At 35.0% G+C, this 19,290-nt stretch overlaps 3 protein-coding genes across 3 annotated transcripts in view; 2 read left to right on the forward strand and 1 right to left on the reverse strand.

Annotated features, from left to right (window-relative positions):
• The window catches only part of LOC135088668 (uncharacterized), a 28,775-nt gene extending 26,454 nt beyond the window's left edge, over nt 1-2,321 (forward strand). Inside the window, exons 2-4 of the mRNA XM_063983602.1 lie at nt 239-370; nt 1,067-1,463; nt 1,816-2,321. Coding sequence (XP_063839672.1) covers nt 239-370; nt 1,067-1,463; nt 1,816-1,856 — 570 coding nt within the window. The 3' untranslated portion in view covers nt 1,857-2,321. The remainder of the gene's footprint in view (nt 1-238; nt 371-1,066; nt 1,464-1,815) is intronic.
• The window catches only part of LOC135088667 (nuclear migration protein nudC), a 61,709-nt gene extending 55,589 nt beyond the window's left edge, over nt 1-6,120 (reverse strand). The window contains exons 1-4 of the mRNA XM_063983601.1: nt 5,892-6,120; nt 5,405-5,482; nt 4,471-4,690; nt 3,896-4,065 (exon numbers count right to left, since the gene is read on the reverse strand). Of these exons, the coding sequence (XP_063839671.1) occupies nt 3,896-4,065; nt 4,471-4,690; nt 5,405-5,482; nt 5,892-5,966 (543 nt within the window). The 5' untranslated portion in view covers nt 5,967-6,120. The remainder of the gene's footprint in view (nt 1-3,895; nt 4,066-4,470; nt 4,691-5,404; nt 5,483-5,891) is intronic.
• Nucleotides 6,121-10,747: 4,627 nt separating this feature from the next.
• On the forward strand, nt 10,748-16,173 carry LOC135071063 (longitudinals lacking protein, isoforms H/M/V-like). The gene is made up of 6 exons (XM_063964809.1): nt 10,748-10,902; nt 11,003-11,205; nt 11,709-11,885; nt 12,138-12,479; nt 13,767-13,920; nt 14,039-16,173. The coding sequence occupies exons 2-6, from the start codon at nt 11,026-11,028 to the stop codon at nt 14,599-14,601; spliced, it is 1,416 nt and encodes a 471-aa protein (XP_063820879.1). The 5' UTR covers nt 10,748-10,902; nt 11,003-11,025; the 3' UTR covers nt 14,602-16,173.
• The last annotated feature ends 3,117 nt before the right edge of the window (nt 16,174-19,290 follow it).

A 19,290-nucleotide genomic window follows, 5' to 3' on the forward strand; every position in this document is an offset into this window, starting at 1 on the left:
AAGTAAAATCAAATTGGCTTTTGTACATTCACCACTAGGCTCATCGCTCAATGTAGGTACCCAAAATTGATTGCTTTTGTGGTCCGCATAAGAAGTTCCGTGTAGGTAATAAATAAATAACATGACTAGATACAAACAAATGTATACCTACTCCAGAAAATGTATTAAAGCCGTTAATTAAAAGCTTAAAAAGCCTGAAATTTTTTCCATATTTCTGATTCTGACTATTCTTTTCCAGATCTCATCACACGAGTGGCACATACCGCGGCCATCGCTATCCGGCAGCACCACTAGTGGCAGCATTAGTGACTCTCGCTCACGAGGAGGGTCTGCATCCAGCCAAGGATCTTCTAGCAACCATAGCACGCATGTATGAACTTCACAAATTACCTTTTTTAATAAAACATCATCCACATACATGAGCTACGCTACAAAGGAATTTGTAATCTGTACAAGATCAAATTCCTCTAAACCACTAATCACAGCAATTACTGTAACAAAAACGTCCGCCCAAAGCTTTTTCACGCCTTTGTCGACTTTGAGATCATTCACAGGAACTTTTTTGTCATCAACTTTTTGTTTCGGAGCGTGGTGATGATGATAATGGACGTGGTCAAGAAACCAATTAATATTGACGTGTCCGATCCAGGATCCACATCTTTTAACGTTCTTGTGATGAATTAACATTCCAACGTACAGATTTGACTTTGAAAAAACGCTACCAATACATTACTGAAGACACGACTCAGGTGCTCAATTAATCACCTCACATCAATACGTGTGATCTATTTCTACTTCTAATTAAACGTACAATACGTACCTACTCATGACCTTTTCTAAAAGTGTATGACCCAAGACCCGACGTTCTTGTTTAACTTGGTCAAGTGTGACGTAACGTGCACAAATACGGCGCGTACGCGTGAGCGTTATGAGAACACTGGGACATGATTCTTGAAGCGATTCCATTAAATTATATTTCCACGCCATGTACGGTGGAATGTTTGCTCGAAATAATAACATAAAGGATATGACGAAATATTAATATGGGTGGTCTTTCTATTTGCAGAGCGTATCCTCGGGCTCGTTTTTGCTGAACGCGGCTCATTTAGCGCGCATGCATGGCAGAAATTCGGCGCAAGAGGACTACGGTTACCATTCCAAGTTGGGCAGCTACGGTCGGAAGACTGGTATTTCCGAGGCTGTGGTCGCGATACCCGAAGAGACTCGGGATTCTGCTGACACTTTTTGGAATGGTGTGAAACGAGGCTCCGCGACTGGCCAGGATGCTGTCTCAGTGGCTAGCTCCACCCACTTCACGGTGGTGAACGGATTCACGAAGCAACGACAAGGCAAAGAGCCGAAATCATGCTGCTGCGATCATTCCCATCAAGTCACCGTACTCGTCATATCGATGACTATCTTATTTTCGGCCTGCATCTTAGCGGCTATATGTTTTGTCGAGAGTAAGTATTTCATAAGTTTTTGTAAAAAAAACCTGTCTGGCAGACAACTAAAATATTCAAAAAAAAATTGATCAATTTTCACCATTTGCAACAAAATTTCTGTCGAAAGGGTAACTAATATTCTATGGTTAGAGCAGGCGAAATGTCGGCTTGAGTCCTACCCGAGGCCATAGAACATGTTCAAAACAATCTGTACCAACTGACATTTTGGCAATATTGCGCGCCATTGGGCAACTTTACCGAACATGTTGAGCGTGACGGATTGCGTTAGTTGCCATGAGGAAAAATATCTCAAGAAATTAATTAAAGCGTGACGAAAAAAAATATTAATAATTTATTCTTTTTTTTTCAGTGCGAATGCGCAAGGAGACGGGAATGTATAAATATTCCTAAGCAGCAACGAAGACGCGCGAAAAGTATTAGTTAAATGATTTATATTTATTTTTAAATAGTATAAACTAGAATTATGTAAACAAAGTAATTTTAATTTATTTTATACATAACTGTTTGTAATAAATACATAGGCTTAGTTCATGGCATAGAAAATTTGTAGTTTAAGGATAAACATAGATAAATAGAATAACAAAATTAGTGCAATAACATAAACATTCCCAGATGTCTATTTTCTGAGTAATTATGTATCATATCAAGTAAAATGTTTAAGCGATTGTATTTATTTTCTATTATTTTTGAAACATATTTTCTTTTTATATTGTTATTGGAGTTGTACTGTACATGTTACTTTTTGTAATAAATTACATTGTTGCTTGTTTTTGTCCGACTGTAAAAAAGAGGGCGATGTTTTTTAAGACATTTATTTGGTTATGGCCTATCCATAAATTAAAGGCCGATTGATCGCTTGTTTCCTAATTAGTATTTTTAAATTTTAAATGAATAAGAATGTACTTTATCAAGGCCCACGAGGGAGCAATAAATGCACCTATATTCCTTGAAAGACAGAAGAAAGATGTAAACTTTCGTAGAATTATGAAAATTTGCATCTTTTAATTTAACTCCATTAGACATGTAGCTAGAGATAAGTTATTATAAAGTAGAGTGATACTTTTGAAATGCTACGGAAGAACTGTGATAAATTGATATCAATCATAAATAAAATTATACCCTCTCAGTTTTTATTTCCTTGTAATATTTATAACATCCCGATGTATCGTAATATCCTCTTATCCATCACATCTAGAGAGTAACTTGACTCCTCGATGCAGTCAGATATTAATGTAAGGTCTTGGCTGCTTGGAATTTAAATTTAAAGACGCATTATGGTAAATCAGAAGTAAAATCAAATATAATTTATAACATGTAGATAAATCTTGTGATGGCCTGGGCGCCTGCTTTGACTACTGAGCTAAAAAGTTATAAAAAAATATCGAAAATATACATTTTCAAATGTATTTCAAGCTGCAAATAAGCGTCGAGTTAAGGCATTGATTTTAAAATTTTAACAATGTATCATAGATAAATGCGAAATCCTTTTATCATGTAAGTAAACGAATGTTCAGCGAAGTCCATAGACTTCGTTGTTAAAACTCGATTTAAAATCGATATGCCGACTTGATTAAGTACCTACACCTAAGAAGTGGCGGCGCAGCGATGCCCGAAACTTGTTGGGCTACTTCACCGAGCCACGCAACCGATAAGTATGCAGTCTTTTATGGCTAAACTTGACCTTCACCCAGAAACACGATGCCTCCTAGTAAGTAAAAGCTGCTGAAACTAAAAAGCACATCACTATTTCTTTGGAATTCTTTATGCAGCAAGTGCATGGCGAATTGTCGAACTACGCGGATTTGATGATGTCGTTATCAGACTAAATAAAAATAATTATAGTGAGCCGCACGCATTCGCGTCCCCAAGCGTCTACTAAGAAAATAATTGAATTGCGCATTATTGTAGCGATGCGCTCTATGGCGCTCTGTGAAGTATTTATTCGATTTCATCTATTTAGGGGGCTGAGTGCGAGTTTACATCAAACGTCTTTGCTAGCGACTGCGTAACAAAATGACATGAAATGTATGATGGAATGTACAAGCGTCCCTAGTGGATACTTTCAAGAACTAAAATTTTCATCGATTTTTTTAAGTACTCGCTAGCGACGACATTCAATGCAAACATGCACTAAGCACTCATGATGGGAAGTGAATGGTAAAGTCTAAAAAAGCAAACAAATCTATATATATAAAAGAAAGTCGTGTTAGTTACTCCACTTATAACTCAAGAACGGCTGAACCGATTTAGCTGAAAATTGTCAGGGAGGTAGTTTAGAGCCAGGAGAAGGACATAGGATACTTTTTATCCTGTTCGAAATTAAAAAAAAAAAGTCTGCTTATTTATTGCCATTAAGGCGGAACAAAGTTCGCCGGGTCAGCTAGTTGCTTTAAAAACCTGCCAGCATCATTTTTAAAAATGTCACTCACCTCAACTTCTTCTAAAGTCTGAGTCCACCTGTAATGTTCAAGGTCACACCCATTGCCGGAGTTGGGTTTCAGTTTGCCTTTCTCCTTGGGATCATCATCGTCATCTTCTGGTACCTCTGCTGCGGCCTCTTCGGCTTTTTCAGCACCATCACCGCTGCCATCTTCGGTTTCTGAAAAGATCAGGGTTTGTGACTTAATATTTTGTCTCAGAGAACTGCTATGAATATTATACAAGTGGGTTAACTTCTGCTTCTTCTTTCATTATAAAATTATCAGTAGCAATCATCAGTAGCATTTTTATACAAGTTCATTATTATTTGCTGGGTTGACAAAAACTTCTGAATGAGCATCACTTAAGATGAGAAGAAAATGCAAAATAGAAAAGCCAAAATTCTGTTATGAATACTACCAGTCAGCTTTGAACAGAATGATAAGGATATTGTCATTGCTGATGTCTGTATTCCTCTCACCCAGTAATCAATGAGAGCAAATCCTAGCTAGTAATTATAATGTTGTTAATATAGAATACCGGTTTTTTACTTCTGATTGGTTTGTAACAGATTAAGAAATCATACTTTTAATTTTGTCCTTCTCAATCTCCTCTTGTATTTTGTCAGCCTCTTGATCGGAGACTTCCATGACGGTTGCAGGCTCAAAGTCCTGAGCCAGCCTCTCTTGCTCCTTCCGCTGCTGAATGTCCTTCAGACGTTTGTCAGCCTCTTCCTTCTCCCTCTTCAGTTTTTGTGCTTCTTCTTGTGCCTTTTTAGCAAACTCGTAGAAAGTTTCTTTGACGATCTGGAAAATACAAAAATTGAGATTTGTAATAAGATATTGAAAAAATCTAGATGAAGAATTGGGCTTCATCTCTATTGTAGCAACATCAATCTTGTGGATAAGTATTGTCATGGAAATCTCTGGAATATTCTAGGTTTCTTGTAGTACTAAAACAGTAGAATCAGTGATAGCCTTAGCTTCAGTTATAAAATAAGATCTTTGATTAGAAGTTTATGATAAGTTTTTTGTAATTATATTAGAATAAGAATAAGAATATCTTTATTGAGCACAATTATCATTTAAGGTATACAAAGCAAGAGTAAGTAAACATAAAAAATATAAATAAAAACATATGCTGAATAGGCACCCGCTCAGCAAAAATCGCGACATGACACAAACGTCATGCCGAGAAGCTGGTTTTCAGCAGGAACCAATGCGTGATGAGGGTTGCGCGCCCTTCTGGTCGAGACCTGTGGTCGAGACGGTTTGATCAGACAGTGTCAGACAGGTTATAGGCGAGCTACTGTCTGATGACACAGTGACCCAGGTCAGTCTACTGGCCATAAGGGCGCGCAACAGGGGGCGTGGTAGTCGATAAATTGAGCATAGAAATTATGAAGTAAATTCAAAAGAAACAATAATAAAGGAACAACCATTTTGAGCCCAAGTTGTACAGAGTTGTACAAGATACAAGATATTAATAAAATTATAAAATTTAATACAAAGAATACTTACTCTCTCCCAATCACCCTCTTTGCCGCCAGTGAAGAAATCAGTTTTTCTTGCAAGAAAGCTGACAATGGTCTTCAAAAGCTGAAAATGAAAAAATAAACATTTGATGTGGAGAATTTATTACTAAAATTGTTATACATTATCATGTTCACCACATGTAATGTAGGTATAGAGGTTATAATATTGTAGATTATTATTACTAATTTGTAATTTCAACATAATATTAAGAGAATCGGAACCAATTGTTTTATCTAATCAAAAAGTACAAAGAAATTACATACAAAGAACACAAAGTAAGTAAGTAGTTATTGAAATCATAGTTATAAAATTAATGGAAATGTAATTATATTCTTGAATTACTTACTACCTATATCTAGGAGGATGACGCCTATTATTACATTTTTAACATTCACTAGATGATAGTTAGTAAACCAAGTTAATCGATATTTCCAAATCATTTACCTACAATCCAAAATATCTGAATACTTACATCTTTTACTCCACCCTCGTGCTGCTGAGCCATGGCTAGCAGCATAGAATCAAATCTTTCGGGATCGTTAGCCATTTTAATTTGATAAGCGCCAGAAATTACAGTGGAACGACTTAGAAATTAATAAAATAGATATCGTAGAGTTTCTAGAGAGATCTCCCGGTTACTTAGTTTCCAAACATTGAAAAACAAAAATCACTTTCCTTACAGCAAATTGTTGACAGCTGTCAGATGTGAAATGTCAAATGATAACCACAAGCAATCTAGACCCTCTAGAGTCAGGTTTAAAGTGTAACTAATTGAATATTCAATTGAGTTGTTGAGAAATAAAACGTTAGCCCATTAATTTTAACAAATGAAACAATCCCAACAACGGTTATTGCTGTGGTTATTGCCTTATAGCCTGACCAGGAACATAAAAACCCTGGCATAGAGGCGCATCAATTGCATTTGATAGTGCAACACTGAGTACAGTCGTACCTGTGTTAAATTAATAGGCTAACTTTATGTATCAGGATTCAGGATTACGGGCTAATTTAATATTTTCATAAATTAACGAAAACATATTATTATAGGTAACCTGGTTTAAATAAATTAAATGAAACCATCAATCGAGCTAGTAGGATTTATTTTATTATTCATCAATAATCAAATTCAGAACTTGAATATTCAACTGCAATGTCTGCTCATGAACGCTTCAAACTCGGTACTTCTTTCCCAATTCCATAAAATTCAACACTTAGAAAGTGACAAAAAACTTTAAAATAGGTAGTTGAAACAAACCACAGCTAATTTTTATAGTGGACTGTACTATACGATAAACATGTCAGTCAATTTGACAACCTTTGTTGGAAACATTATTCAATGAAAATATTGTCCGAACCCTTGGTATTTCTCTTCGACAAATACTTTAACACATTGTGAACCACTTTTCTTTCACGACTATTAAAAGATTTTAGCAATTTCATTCACAAAATCAATTGCGCACATTTAAAATAAAGTTTGTTTACACTTTGACAGCAATAGACTGACATGCAAGGTGACATGTCAATGAAGTTTTTAGTTATTGTTGCCATTAAAAGAAATTAGTACCATTAGATTTCCGCAATATGGCGAGGGTTTTTATGTTCCTGGTCAGGCTATACATGCTGAGCAAGCACGAGCACTTCGTTTTTACCATGAAGCTACAGATAAAAATGGAGGCCACACTCCGAATACCTACTTGAAGCACAAACTAAGTATCACTATCTCGCTCTCTGTGGGCAGACTCGCTCTTTCTAATTAAACAAAAAATATAAAATTGCTCAAATTCAATGAAACCAATGTAAAATCTTTATTTCTTGACATAGGTATCATTAAAAATGATAAGTGTAATTAGTGGTAAAACGTTTTAGGAAGAAATTACTGTAAAAAATGTGAAAAATGTTTACAATGATCCAATGTCGGAAATCACGAAATAAACACTTACGCGTGGAATCTTATGTCACTTCCAGGACACCACGTACTACCGCAACCACGCACTACAAAATTTTGCACCAATTCTTGTGATAAAACAATGATTATTTCCTGTAAACAATCTCAAACGAAATTAACTGCTTAATAAACAAAATAGTAAACAACCGCCATGATGGGCCGGATTGGGCCGATGTTGCCACATGGTACCGATTACCCAGGAATTGGGATTGTAATTCCCTGATTCGCCAACACATTAAGCCTAAATGGCCGACAATTTTGTGATTTTTTATTTAACTAGGAAATCTTAGTTTCAAATATTAATTATTTATTTGTTTAACTTCTGATTTGGTTAGTGAATTGGCTATTTCGAAGAATTTACAAGGAGATTTAAATCAGAAGATAGCAATACTACAGTTCACACTAAAAAGAGAGGTAGGGCTGCAGAGAGCGAGATAGATACAGGGTGTAAAAAAACCTATCACGAAGACTGAAACTACGCATTCTGTACACCCAACCAAGTAATATTACAAAATATTATTGGTGGGAAATATTTTTTATTTTTATGATTAAAAAAAATACAATATTCCGCAGCCCGCAATGTACAGCGCACCACGCAACGCAATGACCGTGCCTATGAGTGTGTGAGTGTTTGGAGCGTACGCGCTTTCCCGCCACTACCTACCGCGACCGCAGAAGTATTTTGTACACAAAATTACCAGATTATTCACTTCCTACATTTAAAAAACACATTCCTTTAGCATTTGTTTAGGATTAGAACTAAGTACTTACCGACTAATCCCCTTCGACGTCGTCTGGAATCGGCCGCTCCAACCGGACAAGTTGTGGCTCGAACTGAACGGCCTTCCACGTGCAAGCAAACGCGTGCCCGGTAAAGCGTGTTTTGATGTACGCGCTCCAGTATTCCTTCACGTACAGTCCGGTATTTAAGTTCCTCAAATACGACACAATACACGCCTAGACGAGGCGGACGGAGGCACAATCGGCTGATTGTCCAACAGACGTTGTACAACCAGAACAAAAATACGTGCATCAGTACGGTGGTGCGCTGTAGGATGTTCAGCCCGATACCTACAGCCCGCAGGGCTTCAGATGCGTTTCCACGTGCCCTCCCATAACAGTAAACCATGTTTACGTACTCACGAGCACTGTACGTATGGTTAGGCATCTTTCTAACACTCATTCACTAATACCACACTCACTATTACACGTTCACACACTAACTATCCGCACGAGAAAACAATCAAAAGTCGCAAGCGCATTCGACGACCGAAGAAACCGAACTGGCCGCGCGAGCGACCTAGCAACAAAGGCGCTGCCCCGCGCGGCGAGACTGACCAATCACAGTCAAGCAATACGTCTAAACGCGTCTATCGAATGACGTCGAGCGCTACCTAGCGCTACGCTTTGTTTTATTCTTCATTTTCAACTACAAATTTACGTAATTTTTAACATAACAAAACTTTAATTTCGTTAGTTTAGTACATGCAAGTCTATCAACGAATGAGAATGTAAAAGCGACGGGAAAAATACTTTGTTTAATCTTTGTTAACTAAAGATCCGTCCTAGCATACTTAATAATAATTAATGCTCTTAGCAAGCTTCCAAAATACCTACTCAAAGAATGAATTGTAGATACGCAATCGTTATTAATAAAACAATAAGAATATCAATACATTTTGATAGTTATTTCGTGTAATAAAGTTACGTTCATTTAAAATAATCCCAAACAAGACGATGAATTATTTTTTGTAAATTATGAAGAATGTAAGTAATTGGTATGAAAGAAGTGCTAAAAGATATGAAATTTTGTTTAGTTTCTAAAATCAATCGAGTTTATAAACAACATCTTATCTTTTATCTCCTATCGAAAGTTAAGGAACAAGAGTTTGTCGGTGATTTATTTCTAGGCGTTTAGATTGCAGTAATAAGTAAGTCAAGTTTTATTTTATTAATTACTATCGTAAAGACGTTAAAGTTATTAAGGTAGAGAGCTAGAAATGTAAGCAATAATGAACCTGTGTGTAAAGAGCATTTGTCATCTGTTTACAGTACTTTTTAATGATACAAGTTTATCACACCTGCTTACTACCTGTGATTAACGATTAAAATTACGTTTATTTAGAATCGCGTGCATGACGATTATTTATTTCAAGTAAATTATTAAGAAAGGAAGTAATGAGTATGGAAGGAGTGAAAAAAGAGACTTTTTTATTTAGTTGCTGAAATCATTTCAGTTTACAAAACACACAATCACAACGCCTAACTCGAAAGTGAATGCCTCAATCAACGATAGACGCAACATTGCTAGGGTGTTTATTCTAGGCGTTCAGAGTGGTGTGGTGTAAGCAATAATTTGTTTTACTTTATTAATTTCATTACTATCGTAAAGACTTCAGTTATCGAAGTAGAGAGTTATGAATGTAAAGAATGACGAGCCTGATTCAAAAGACCATTCATTATTCATCTGTTTACGGTACTTTTTAATGACACTGTGCTACCTACTTACGCTTATCACACTTGCGTAGGTAGGTACTAGGATCTGTGATATGTGATAGAATGATGGTTATGCACTTATGCGTAAAAGTATGGTTTAGTTAAAAATGTTTAATAATAACCAAGGTTCTGTAAGATTTTTTATTTTGCGGAAAGAAACAAATTCGTGTAAAGGGTTTTTATTAATTAAAGGGTAATTTATTAGTTTTTATAACAAAAACTAAAGTGGTAAGGTGATAAGGTGTAAGTGACTAATTTAAGTACTCATTTATTTTTACAAATTGGGTAGATTTGGATTAAGCTCAGTTCAGGTCCAGTCGTAGTCGTTGAACTCACAGTAGAGTTGAATGACTCACGGGCGAGCGCGGGTTGCGGGGCGTGGGGGCAGCGCCTGAGCGTGTGTGCGCGCGCTGCTATACATTTCTTATTGTAAAGACAAAAGCCTAATTGTGACGAAAATACTCAAAATTTTAATAAGGTTTCTTAGAAAAAAAGTTTCTAAATAACGAATTGAAATTGATATTGTAAAAATCTTGAAAAAAATATTCTGACTTTGACCTTCAATATCTCCTAAACCACAAGTTTCCCAGGTATGGTCCCAAAGAAAAAAATGATCCTCATGATGTGGAGAATAAGTAGCCTTCGGCTTCGGGATAGGTTTTTTTACACCCGTTATAAGTAGGTATTTGACTCAAGTTTTTGTTCCAACTCTGCCCTCCATTTTTATCTTTAGCTTCATGGTTTTTACCACTCAAAATGTCAAGATTTCACAACGTGATTAGTCTATGGTTATGATTTATTGCACTCTATCTAGTTTTATAATATCTTTGGAGAACACATACACACACTGACAATTTGACAGCAAATGCGTAATCATTTACACACACACTGTCAAACAATTACTGAAGTGAAAGAAAGCAAGTGTCAATGGAGGTCATGCGTTGCATTTTAATGCATTTTATTAATTCATAAATCGTTAAAACCGTAATAATTGACAAAAAGTCTAATGATTTATGAAACTGTAATGTGCATAATTGTACAGGTGGGTGAAATTTATTTCCATTGTCTGATATTTCTTAATTTTTAATTGAGCTGTCGTTTGTCATGGGTACAGTGAGTGAAAGAAGAGTTTATTTTTGCAGGGTTTTCAGCAGAATACGTAGTAATGGCAGATCAGTTTTGTTTACGTTGGAACAACTTCCAAACAAACATTGTGAGTGCTTTGGACTCGTTGAAATGTTCGGAGGATTTGGTGGACGTTACACTCACTTGCGAAGGCAGAAACATCAAGGCCCACAAAGTCATACTGTCCGCGTGCAGTCCGTACTTCAGGAATGTGTTCAAGGTGAATGACTGGGGACATTAAATAACCTTCATGTTCATAGTAACGTTTATTCACGACAATTTATTCCAGTATTCTACTTTCTGTTTATAAATGATGAAGTTGGTCATATTAGTCCTAAATTGTTTATTTTGGTGACATTATGAATCTCGTTGCACTATCATCCATTGAACTTATTAGTCTACAGTTATTTTTACTAATAACTTCTCTGTTAGACTCGACAATTTGTGTTTGAAATTTAACCTGTGTAGTTGTTTATGTTTGTGTCCTTGAAAGAGTAGGTCAATCCACAACAGTTAGATTTAGAGAGTTTTATTGAGTTAAAGAGATGGTTTAATAGTTATCTTTGATGTAATTCTTTATTTCACTACATTATGAGTAAATATGAATATTTTATGAGTTCATAAACAGTACTAGCAATTTTTATTTGATACTAGGTACTCACTTATTCATGATTCATTTTGAATTACAACTTAGATGCTAACTTTTCATGATTAAATTTCCAGGAGAATCCGTGCCAGCACCCGGTCATAATTCTGAAAGATGTCTCAGCGGACGACATTGTTAGTCTGCTCTCATACATGTACCAAGGAGAGGTGTTCATAGAGGAGAGCAAACTGTCTTCTTTCCTACACACAGCAGCTCTGCTCCAAGTAAAAGGCTTGACTGGAGTTACTCAGCAGGTATATCATTACTTTTTTCTAAATTAAATATCTATTTGGATACTGGACCAAAAAATAATAAATTTCCCCAACGGATTAAATTTAAAATCCTTTAGTTCGCAAAATTTATATTCATTTGAGAAGTCTTTTTATGGTAGATTTATTGTTTTATTTACTGTTATATCTGTTTCATATAAGTCATTTACTTGTTATTTGTTTATGCTATAACTTCACACTACTCTAATATCCAAATATAAATCCTATTGATTACAGAAAGAAAACTTCACTTGTCCCAATCCAACAAACAAGTTGTACACTCAGCTAACAATATCTTCCAAGTCTAACCTTGCCGGAGCCAAGGAAGCCAAACTTCCAGCTTTGAAGAAAAGACGCAGCAGCACTTCGGACAAACCCTATGATGTGACTATTGGAGATGGACACAAAAAAAGCAAAATCCTAGAAACTTGTGATATTTATAATAGGACTAATATCTCCCAACTGGCAAAGTCAGATACGTCTGTATTCGTACCTGAAAATAACATTGAAAAGAAAAATGACAGTAAAAATGATCATTCATCTGCAACAACTAATGGAAAGTCTTCAACATCGACTCAGGTGAATTAAAAATGAAATAAATAGACCCAAGTATGCTTATAAACACTCTTATACACTCAATTAAAATGATGTTCAAAGACTATTTTAATTTTGTTGATTGAATATCTATACTTATAATAAATCTGTAGAGAGGTCAATTCTGTACATGAAATATATTTTCAAAATAACTATCAGGGGGTGATTATTGATCGATACTGATGCCAAAAATGCAATCAGTAAAATTTTTGTCTGTCTGTCTGTCTGTCTGTCTGTCTGTCTGTCTGTATGTTCCTTATAGAAACAAAAACTACTCGACGGATTTTAACGAAACTTGGTACAATTATTCTTCATACTCCTGGGCAGGTTATAGGATACTTAGGAATTCCCACGGGAACGGGAATTAGCGGGAAAATCCTTTTGTATGAAAAATCTAAACCGCTTAAGTTAGACGCTTGAAATTTGGCATGCAGGTACCTTAGTAAACTTAAAGCTTAGTTATAACAGGATATTGCAAAATTCCTACGGGAACGGGAATTAGCGATAAAAAACATTTGTATGAAAAAATCTAAGCCACGTAAGATAGACGCTTGAAATTTGGCATGCAGGTACCTTAGTAAATTTAAAGCTTAGTTACAACAGGATATTGCGAAATTCTCACGGGAACGGGAGTTAGCGGGAAAAAACATTTGTATGAAAAAATCTAAACCGCGTAAGTTAGACGCTTAAAATTTGGCATGCAGGTACCTTAGTAAACTTAAAGCTTAGTTACAACAGGATATTGCAAAATTCCCACGGGAACTGGAATTAGCGGGAAATTCCTTTTGTATGACTGACTCACTGACATACCCACGCACAGCCTAAACGGCTAAACGTAGGCACTTGAAATTTATAAGGGACGTAGCTTAGGTACCGTAGAGGTGCACTAAGAAAGGAATTCCCGAAATTCCCACAGGAACAGGAATTACCGGAAAATCCTTTTGTATGAAAAATCTAAACCGCTTAAGTTAGACGCTTGAAATTTGGCATGCAGGTCCCTTAGTAAACTTGAAGCTTAGTTACAACAGGATATTGCGAAATTCCAACGGGAACGGGAGTTAGCGGGAAAAAACATTTGTATGAAAAAATCTAAACCGCGTAAGATAGATGAAGGGGGTAAAACGGGATCCACGCGTACGAAGTCGCGGGCGGCCGCTAGTTTCTAATAAAAGGCTAAAAACAACTAAAAAATAAGAAGTAATCTGTTTTTCTCTAAACTTCTATTGCATTAAAGTAAAATATATTTTGTATTTAATAACTTTATTTCTACAGATTAATTCTCAAGGAGAGAACATTCCACTGGTAATAAAAACGGAACGCATGGATGATGACAGCTCAAGGACACCTCCACAAAATGCGAACTTTGAAAATGATGAAAGTCTTCCAGATTACGAAAACAGCATGCTTGCCAGGTCTTTGCTTCAAGGTGAGATAATAACAATGATTTATTGGTTTTGAAATCTGAGTAAATTATTATTTTTTTGATAAAAAAAATTGTGAATATGTATGTATCTAAATAAAAATAATCTTATTTACCATTCCAGGTATAAATCCGTCTAAAACTGATATCACAACTAACAGTACATCAAAGAAAGTTGTAAATGTGGATATTCATACACCCAGACCAAAAGACATTAACACAGATTCAATAAGCTACACAAATGCTGCCTCTAAAAGTCCGTTAAAATCCGTCACATCTGAAGAATTATTAGTGAAACCAGAAAAACAGTCGCCTAAATCGGACATAGATTATGAACCTGAAGTATTGTTGTCAGAACATCAAGATGGGACAGAAGAAAATGCATATTCTCAAGAGCAATCTCAAGCTTTATTATTACTGGCGGGCATGTCCAACGTCCCAACGTTGGGAGGTGGTGCTTCGACGTCACAAGGTGTGTCACATCAGCAATCAAATCACGCGGCTATTTGTGGAGATTGTCCTCATTGTGGAATGAAATACTCCAACCAATCCGCACTAAAATACCATGTCAGATTAATGCACTCAGACTTGACAAACAGACTGTGTTGCTATCTCTGTCCAAGGTCGTTCACTATGCGCGAGACCTTCAAGGAGCACATGTGGACGAGTCATGGTCAAAGGAACTAATATTATTTGTTCATATTAAGATGTGCCTTAAGATTTATATTTTCGAAGGTGGCTATTGCGGTGGTAAAAAATGTGCCTTGTAGGAAAATGCCTATAAAACATTGTTTATTGAGTAGACAGGTATTAAATATCTTGAATGTTTGAGTAGAGATACATAAACATTATTAGCAGATTGTGTTATGTTATTGTATTTTTAAAACAATTATGATGAAATCAAGTTTTATTTTTCTTTGTAGTCTACTTATTTTATAATTTATTTTTAAAGTTTCATCTGCTATTGGATACATGTTACATTTTTTAAATGTTAAAGAGGAATTTTTATACATGATGTTGGCATTGAATGCAGTGGATTTTTTAATGTTAATGTGGTGCAAGCAAGTTGTTTGAATTTGAAACAACATGAATATTTGTAGGAACAGGAATAACTACTAAGTTATCAGACGGTGCTAAAGAAGGAATAATTGTGACTGTTGAATTGATATCAGTATATCTTTGGTAGATGTTTGTAAACGAAATGCATTAAGAATATTATTATGCATCTTAGTTTCAATTTTGGAAAGTAATGTATTACGGCATAGAAATAACGATATTTTTGTATCGCCTGTTTAACAGGAACGAATGTAATGTAGGTAAAGAAATTTTATAGGTATAGTGCTCGAGCGGCACCGGAGGGGAGACATTTAAAAATTAAGAGTAGGCGCACACCGTTGATTTTTAGTTGGCCGATAGTTGTGCCCGATTTTAATTTGTATGAAGAATCGGCCAAATCGAATCGGCGTAGTGTGCGCACTCTCATACATGCCCATACTGATCAACTGCCCGACTAAACTATCGGCCGACGAAAAATCAACGGTGTGCGCCTACTCTAAGACTATGTTTCGCTGACGCTAACTTCAAATGTTACAAAAACAGCGCTGGACCTATATTATTGTGAGACGTTATTCTGGAAGACAACCAGGAATATGGAAGATGATGACTTCGCCAAAATGATCTGTAAAGGTTTGCCAATTTCTAACGCGTCGTCGGAAAATCATATGCACTAAGTTGCATTTTAAAATTGTATCAGTATTTTCTTAAATGAAAAGTCATAGACGTTTCTGTTTCTACTTGAATGTATGGGAGCACTGTTCCCACGGCAGTGTTTCAAAATTTATGATATTATTATGTTTGGTAATTGTGCCAAAACAATTGTTATAATTAAAAAGTTACTTTATAAGTTACCGAAATTTTATATTGTTTTCATTTTCTATTTTCTAGTGTTAGCGTAGTGTTTAAGTTGAATATTTTTTTGTTATATCTCAATATTATGATAGTTTTGGTCTTTTGGTAGCAAAATTTTTGATCTACTCCGACGCGTCGAATGCCATTAGTGAAAGTGTAATTAACATAAAAATATTTATTAAGCTAGTGAAAAATATTTTTTAAATTCGATTATAGCAGATATTTATAGTTATCGTAATGTTATAGAATATATTTACGTTAAATATAATTAAATATTGTTGAACATTTTATTCAGAATTTTACAAGATTTACATTTTAAATTATGTTATGAAATAAAACTTATGCTTCGTATTTCGAGTTTTATTACTGTGTTGATATTTTCCTAAGAATAAAACACGTTAACTTTATTGGTTTATTCATGATTTCACTAGTTTTTTTATTTGTACATTTTTTTCTTTCTTTCATTTTTTTACAACCTTTATAAGGTTGGTCTTACTACAGTAAATTCTACATTATGTAGGCAATTAACGTTCAGGTAAACCATACCTAAATCAGTGTACCGCTAACTTGTACTGCAAGTAGTTTTTTTGTTAATTATTTGAAGAAAATATTTAATTACGACAATAGTTTAATTTGCGTATCTCGGCATTGTTTTCGATGTATCCCAGCAACATTATAATCCTACATTGACTTGTAAAAAAATTCAAGAAACAAAAGACCATCGACTCTACCTTTTCGTTAAATACTATAATTTATCAGCTCTACTTAAAACTTCGTTTAACATTTTTTAGAATATAAGCAATTAAGTCTTCGTAATTAATTAAGAACAAGGCATTGTTTTTCGGCACTGTCGCTATGTGCTGATATTTAGGGGAGTGCCCCTCGTAGCATGAGACATTTTGCAATTGAGAGGTGTTTGAAAAGGGTTGCGAAACGACGAACAGTACCAAAGTTACTAGCAACAGCCTGCAGCGGTAATGGTTACGGAAAATTATATGAGCGAAGAGTCGTGGGTTCGATTCCTGCCATAGGTAGGTATTCGATTTTTTTAAGTTATCAAAAATTTAGTTTGAGATGCAACTCTTAACGATAGGTACACATTTTAATAAGTACTTGATAGCGAAAGTTAATGAATTAGATACCTATCTTTCTGTTAAACTACCGACCGGTATTTGAATTTTGCCTCAAATGTTACAAAATTTTCAAATTATTGAGATTTAGTATCGTACATAAGCCCTCAATGTAACTGTTTGTTGTCCCAAATAAAGAGAAAAAAAAATGTTAGGTGGCCGTGGCACACTAGTTACAGATTTTTGTACGTACTACCATGGGTACTACGTAGTTACATTTCCACACACTATTCATATGCCACACGCTAAATCCAGATAAGAACTCTCGTGTCGTAGAGATTATCGGGAGAAAATCTTGCTCTCGAAGTGGCCTTGTAGAGTCGCGTTGTAAATAACGCACTGAAATGTTGGAAAATTTTGTGACTATACTCGAATAAGTATGGCAACAAATACCTATTAAAATTTTAGTTTTGTTTAATTTTTTATGTTGTTTTGTGTCTCTGAATATATTTCATTTTCATTTCGTTTTCAAAATTGCGCTGCACAGAATTAACTATAATATTCACGTCATTTGCAATAAGTAAGCTCCTGAGTTTTTTGAATTATTTTTAAATTTTATTTTACAATGCTTTTACGCGTAGCAACCAAGAGAGGAGAGCTTTTATGTAAAGTTTCCCAAAAGCCATAGAAAGTCCAATATTGTTATATTGAAAGGGAATCAAACCTAATAAGGACTGGTCTGGTGTTTTACAATGTATTTTTTGTTTCGAAAAACCTTGAATATGGTTCTGTTGTTCAAAAAAGAAAAAGTTTTTCCGATGTTGCTGGGGCTAGCTTCGGAGACGAGATTTTTTTTTAAAGTAGGTACTGTAAAAGGAAACCAATGGGAGACTTGTTCAAGTATGTATTTCTACACCACTGATTTACACAATAATAATTTCAACATTACTTCTTACTAATAAGTACATCTTGTTTGAAAGCTCAAATCGAACTGCCTGTCCGGTGGCATGCCAGCAAAAAGGTAGCTTCCCCTTCCATTCGTCAAAGTCAAACGACTTATCGACGGCATGCCCCGGAAGTAGTCAATTGCATTGCCTAATTATTAATTTAGTTATTTTTATTTCTAAAATAGCAAACTGTATACAATAAAAATTCTAAAATTAATGTAAATTAAACAATAATTGAGATAATCGAATACAATACAGAATTAATTTAAAAAAATCGTTCTAATATCTGTAACATGTCCAGGAAGTAATCAAACAAAGTATTTTAATTTAATAATGAGTTTCTAAATTCTACTAAAGTTGTTACAATAACTATTTATAAGCATCCAATCGTACCTATAAAATACAATTTACATTCTAAAATCATTACATTCGGCCATCCGTCACCGTGATGCCTCCTGGCATACACGTCTCATAAAAATTAAATCATTACATTCGGCCTGGTATCCACGCCTAATAAAGATATTCTAAAATCATTACCAATAATTTTTGAAACAATACGAATCATATTTAAACAACTTTTGACAACTTGCAAATAATAAGTTAATACATGTGCAAATGATTAAAAAAAAAGAAGAAAAAAAAATCCTGAATTTTATTTGTTGTACTTAAAAACTAGTCCTAAGTAACTTAGGTATTATGCACACCTGGTCGGGTACAGCAATCTATACGTACTAACTTTCTTAATGTCTATTACTCCTACAGAGAGCATATTATGCCTACTTAAGGAGTATAGTTACTGTTAATTATATATCAATGTAAGTACTTTCATTGGAATCAAGTTTTTCTAAGGCCTCAACATGAGCTCGATTTTTTTTTGTCGCATTCACAGTCGTATAAGGTTTACCCCTCCTTTTTTTTTTAACTTGGAACACCAGCTACCTTATCGTTTCCTAAATTTCTGTCACTTTACAGGGACCAACAAACTTTGACAGAAGCTTTGTGCTTTTATTTTCAGTTCTATAACGAACGTCCCTCACAAAATGCATCTACGATTGTGACAGTGTGTGTGTTACCTACCATAATTATTATTATTCTGTTGTGAAACTGTACTTCAATAACGTGATTTGGATATGACATTGCTCTAGCTATAAAAATATTTGTCTGAAGTGTTATTGAGCTAGGAGACATAACTAAGAACGACTTCTCTGCCGTTGTGTATTAACTACTCTCGGTAAAACTAGAATTAGTACGCTTGTATTGTATTTCTATTGTATCGGTAACAAGAAGTTCCAAAAAGTCTTCGTAGTTTTCGAAAATATTCTGATCAGGACCTTAATAGAATGTTAGAACTATCCTTTAAAACCTTGGGAAATGGCAGTTCTGATTATTGTCAGTGGTCTTTATATACTTATATATTATTGATCACTAATACTGCAATAACGTCAATGTTA

The sequence above is a fragment of the Ostrinia nubilalis genome, chromosome 4, assembly GCF_963855985.1.
Source record: "Ostrinia nubilalis chromosome 4, ilOstNubi1.1, whole genome shotgun sequence".
Taxonomy (NCBI): domain Eukaryota; kingdom Metazoa; phylum Arthropoda; class Insecta; order Lepidoptera; family Crambidae; genus Ostrinia; species Ostrinia nubilalis.

What these genes read in the sequence shown, in the direction of transcription:
- LOC135071063 (XM_063964809.1), top strand. Translation starts at nt 11,026, where the DNA reads ATGGCAGATCAGTTTTGTTTACGTTGGAACAACTTCCAAACAAACATT. An exon ending in ACTTCAGGAATGTGTTCAAG is followed by an intron (nt 11,206 to 11,708) that starts GTGAATGACTGG and finishes TTAAATTTCCAG; the next exon opens with GAGAATCCGTGCCAGCACCC. An exon ending in TGCCAGGTCTTTGCTTCAAG is followed by an intron (nt 13,921 to 14,038) that starts GTGAGATAATAA and finishes TTACCATTCCAG; the next exon opens with GTATAAATCCGTCTAAAACT.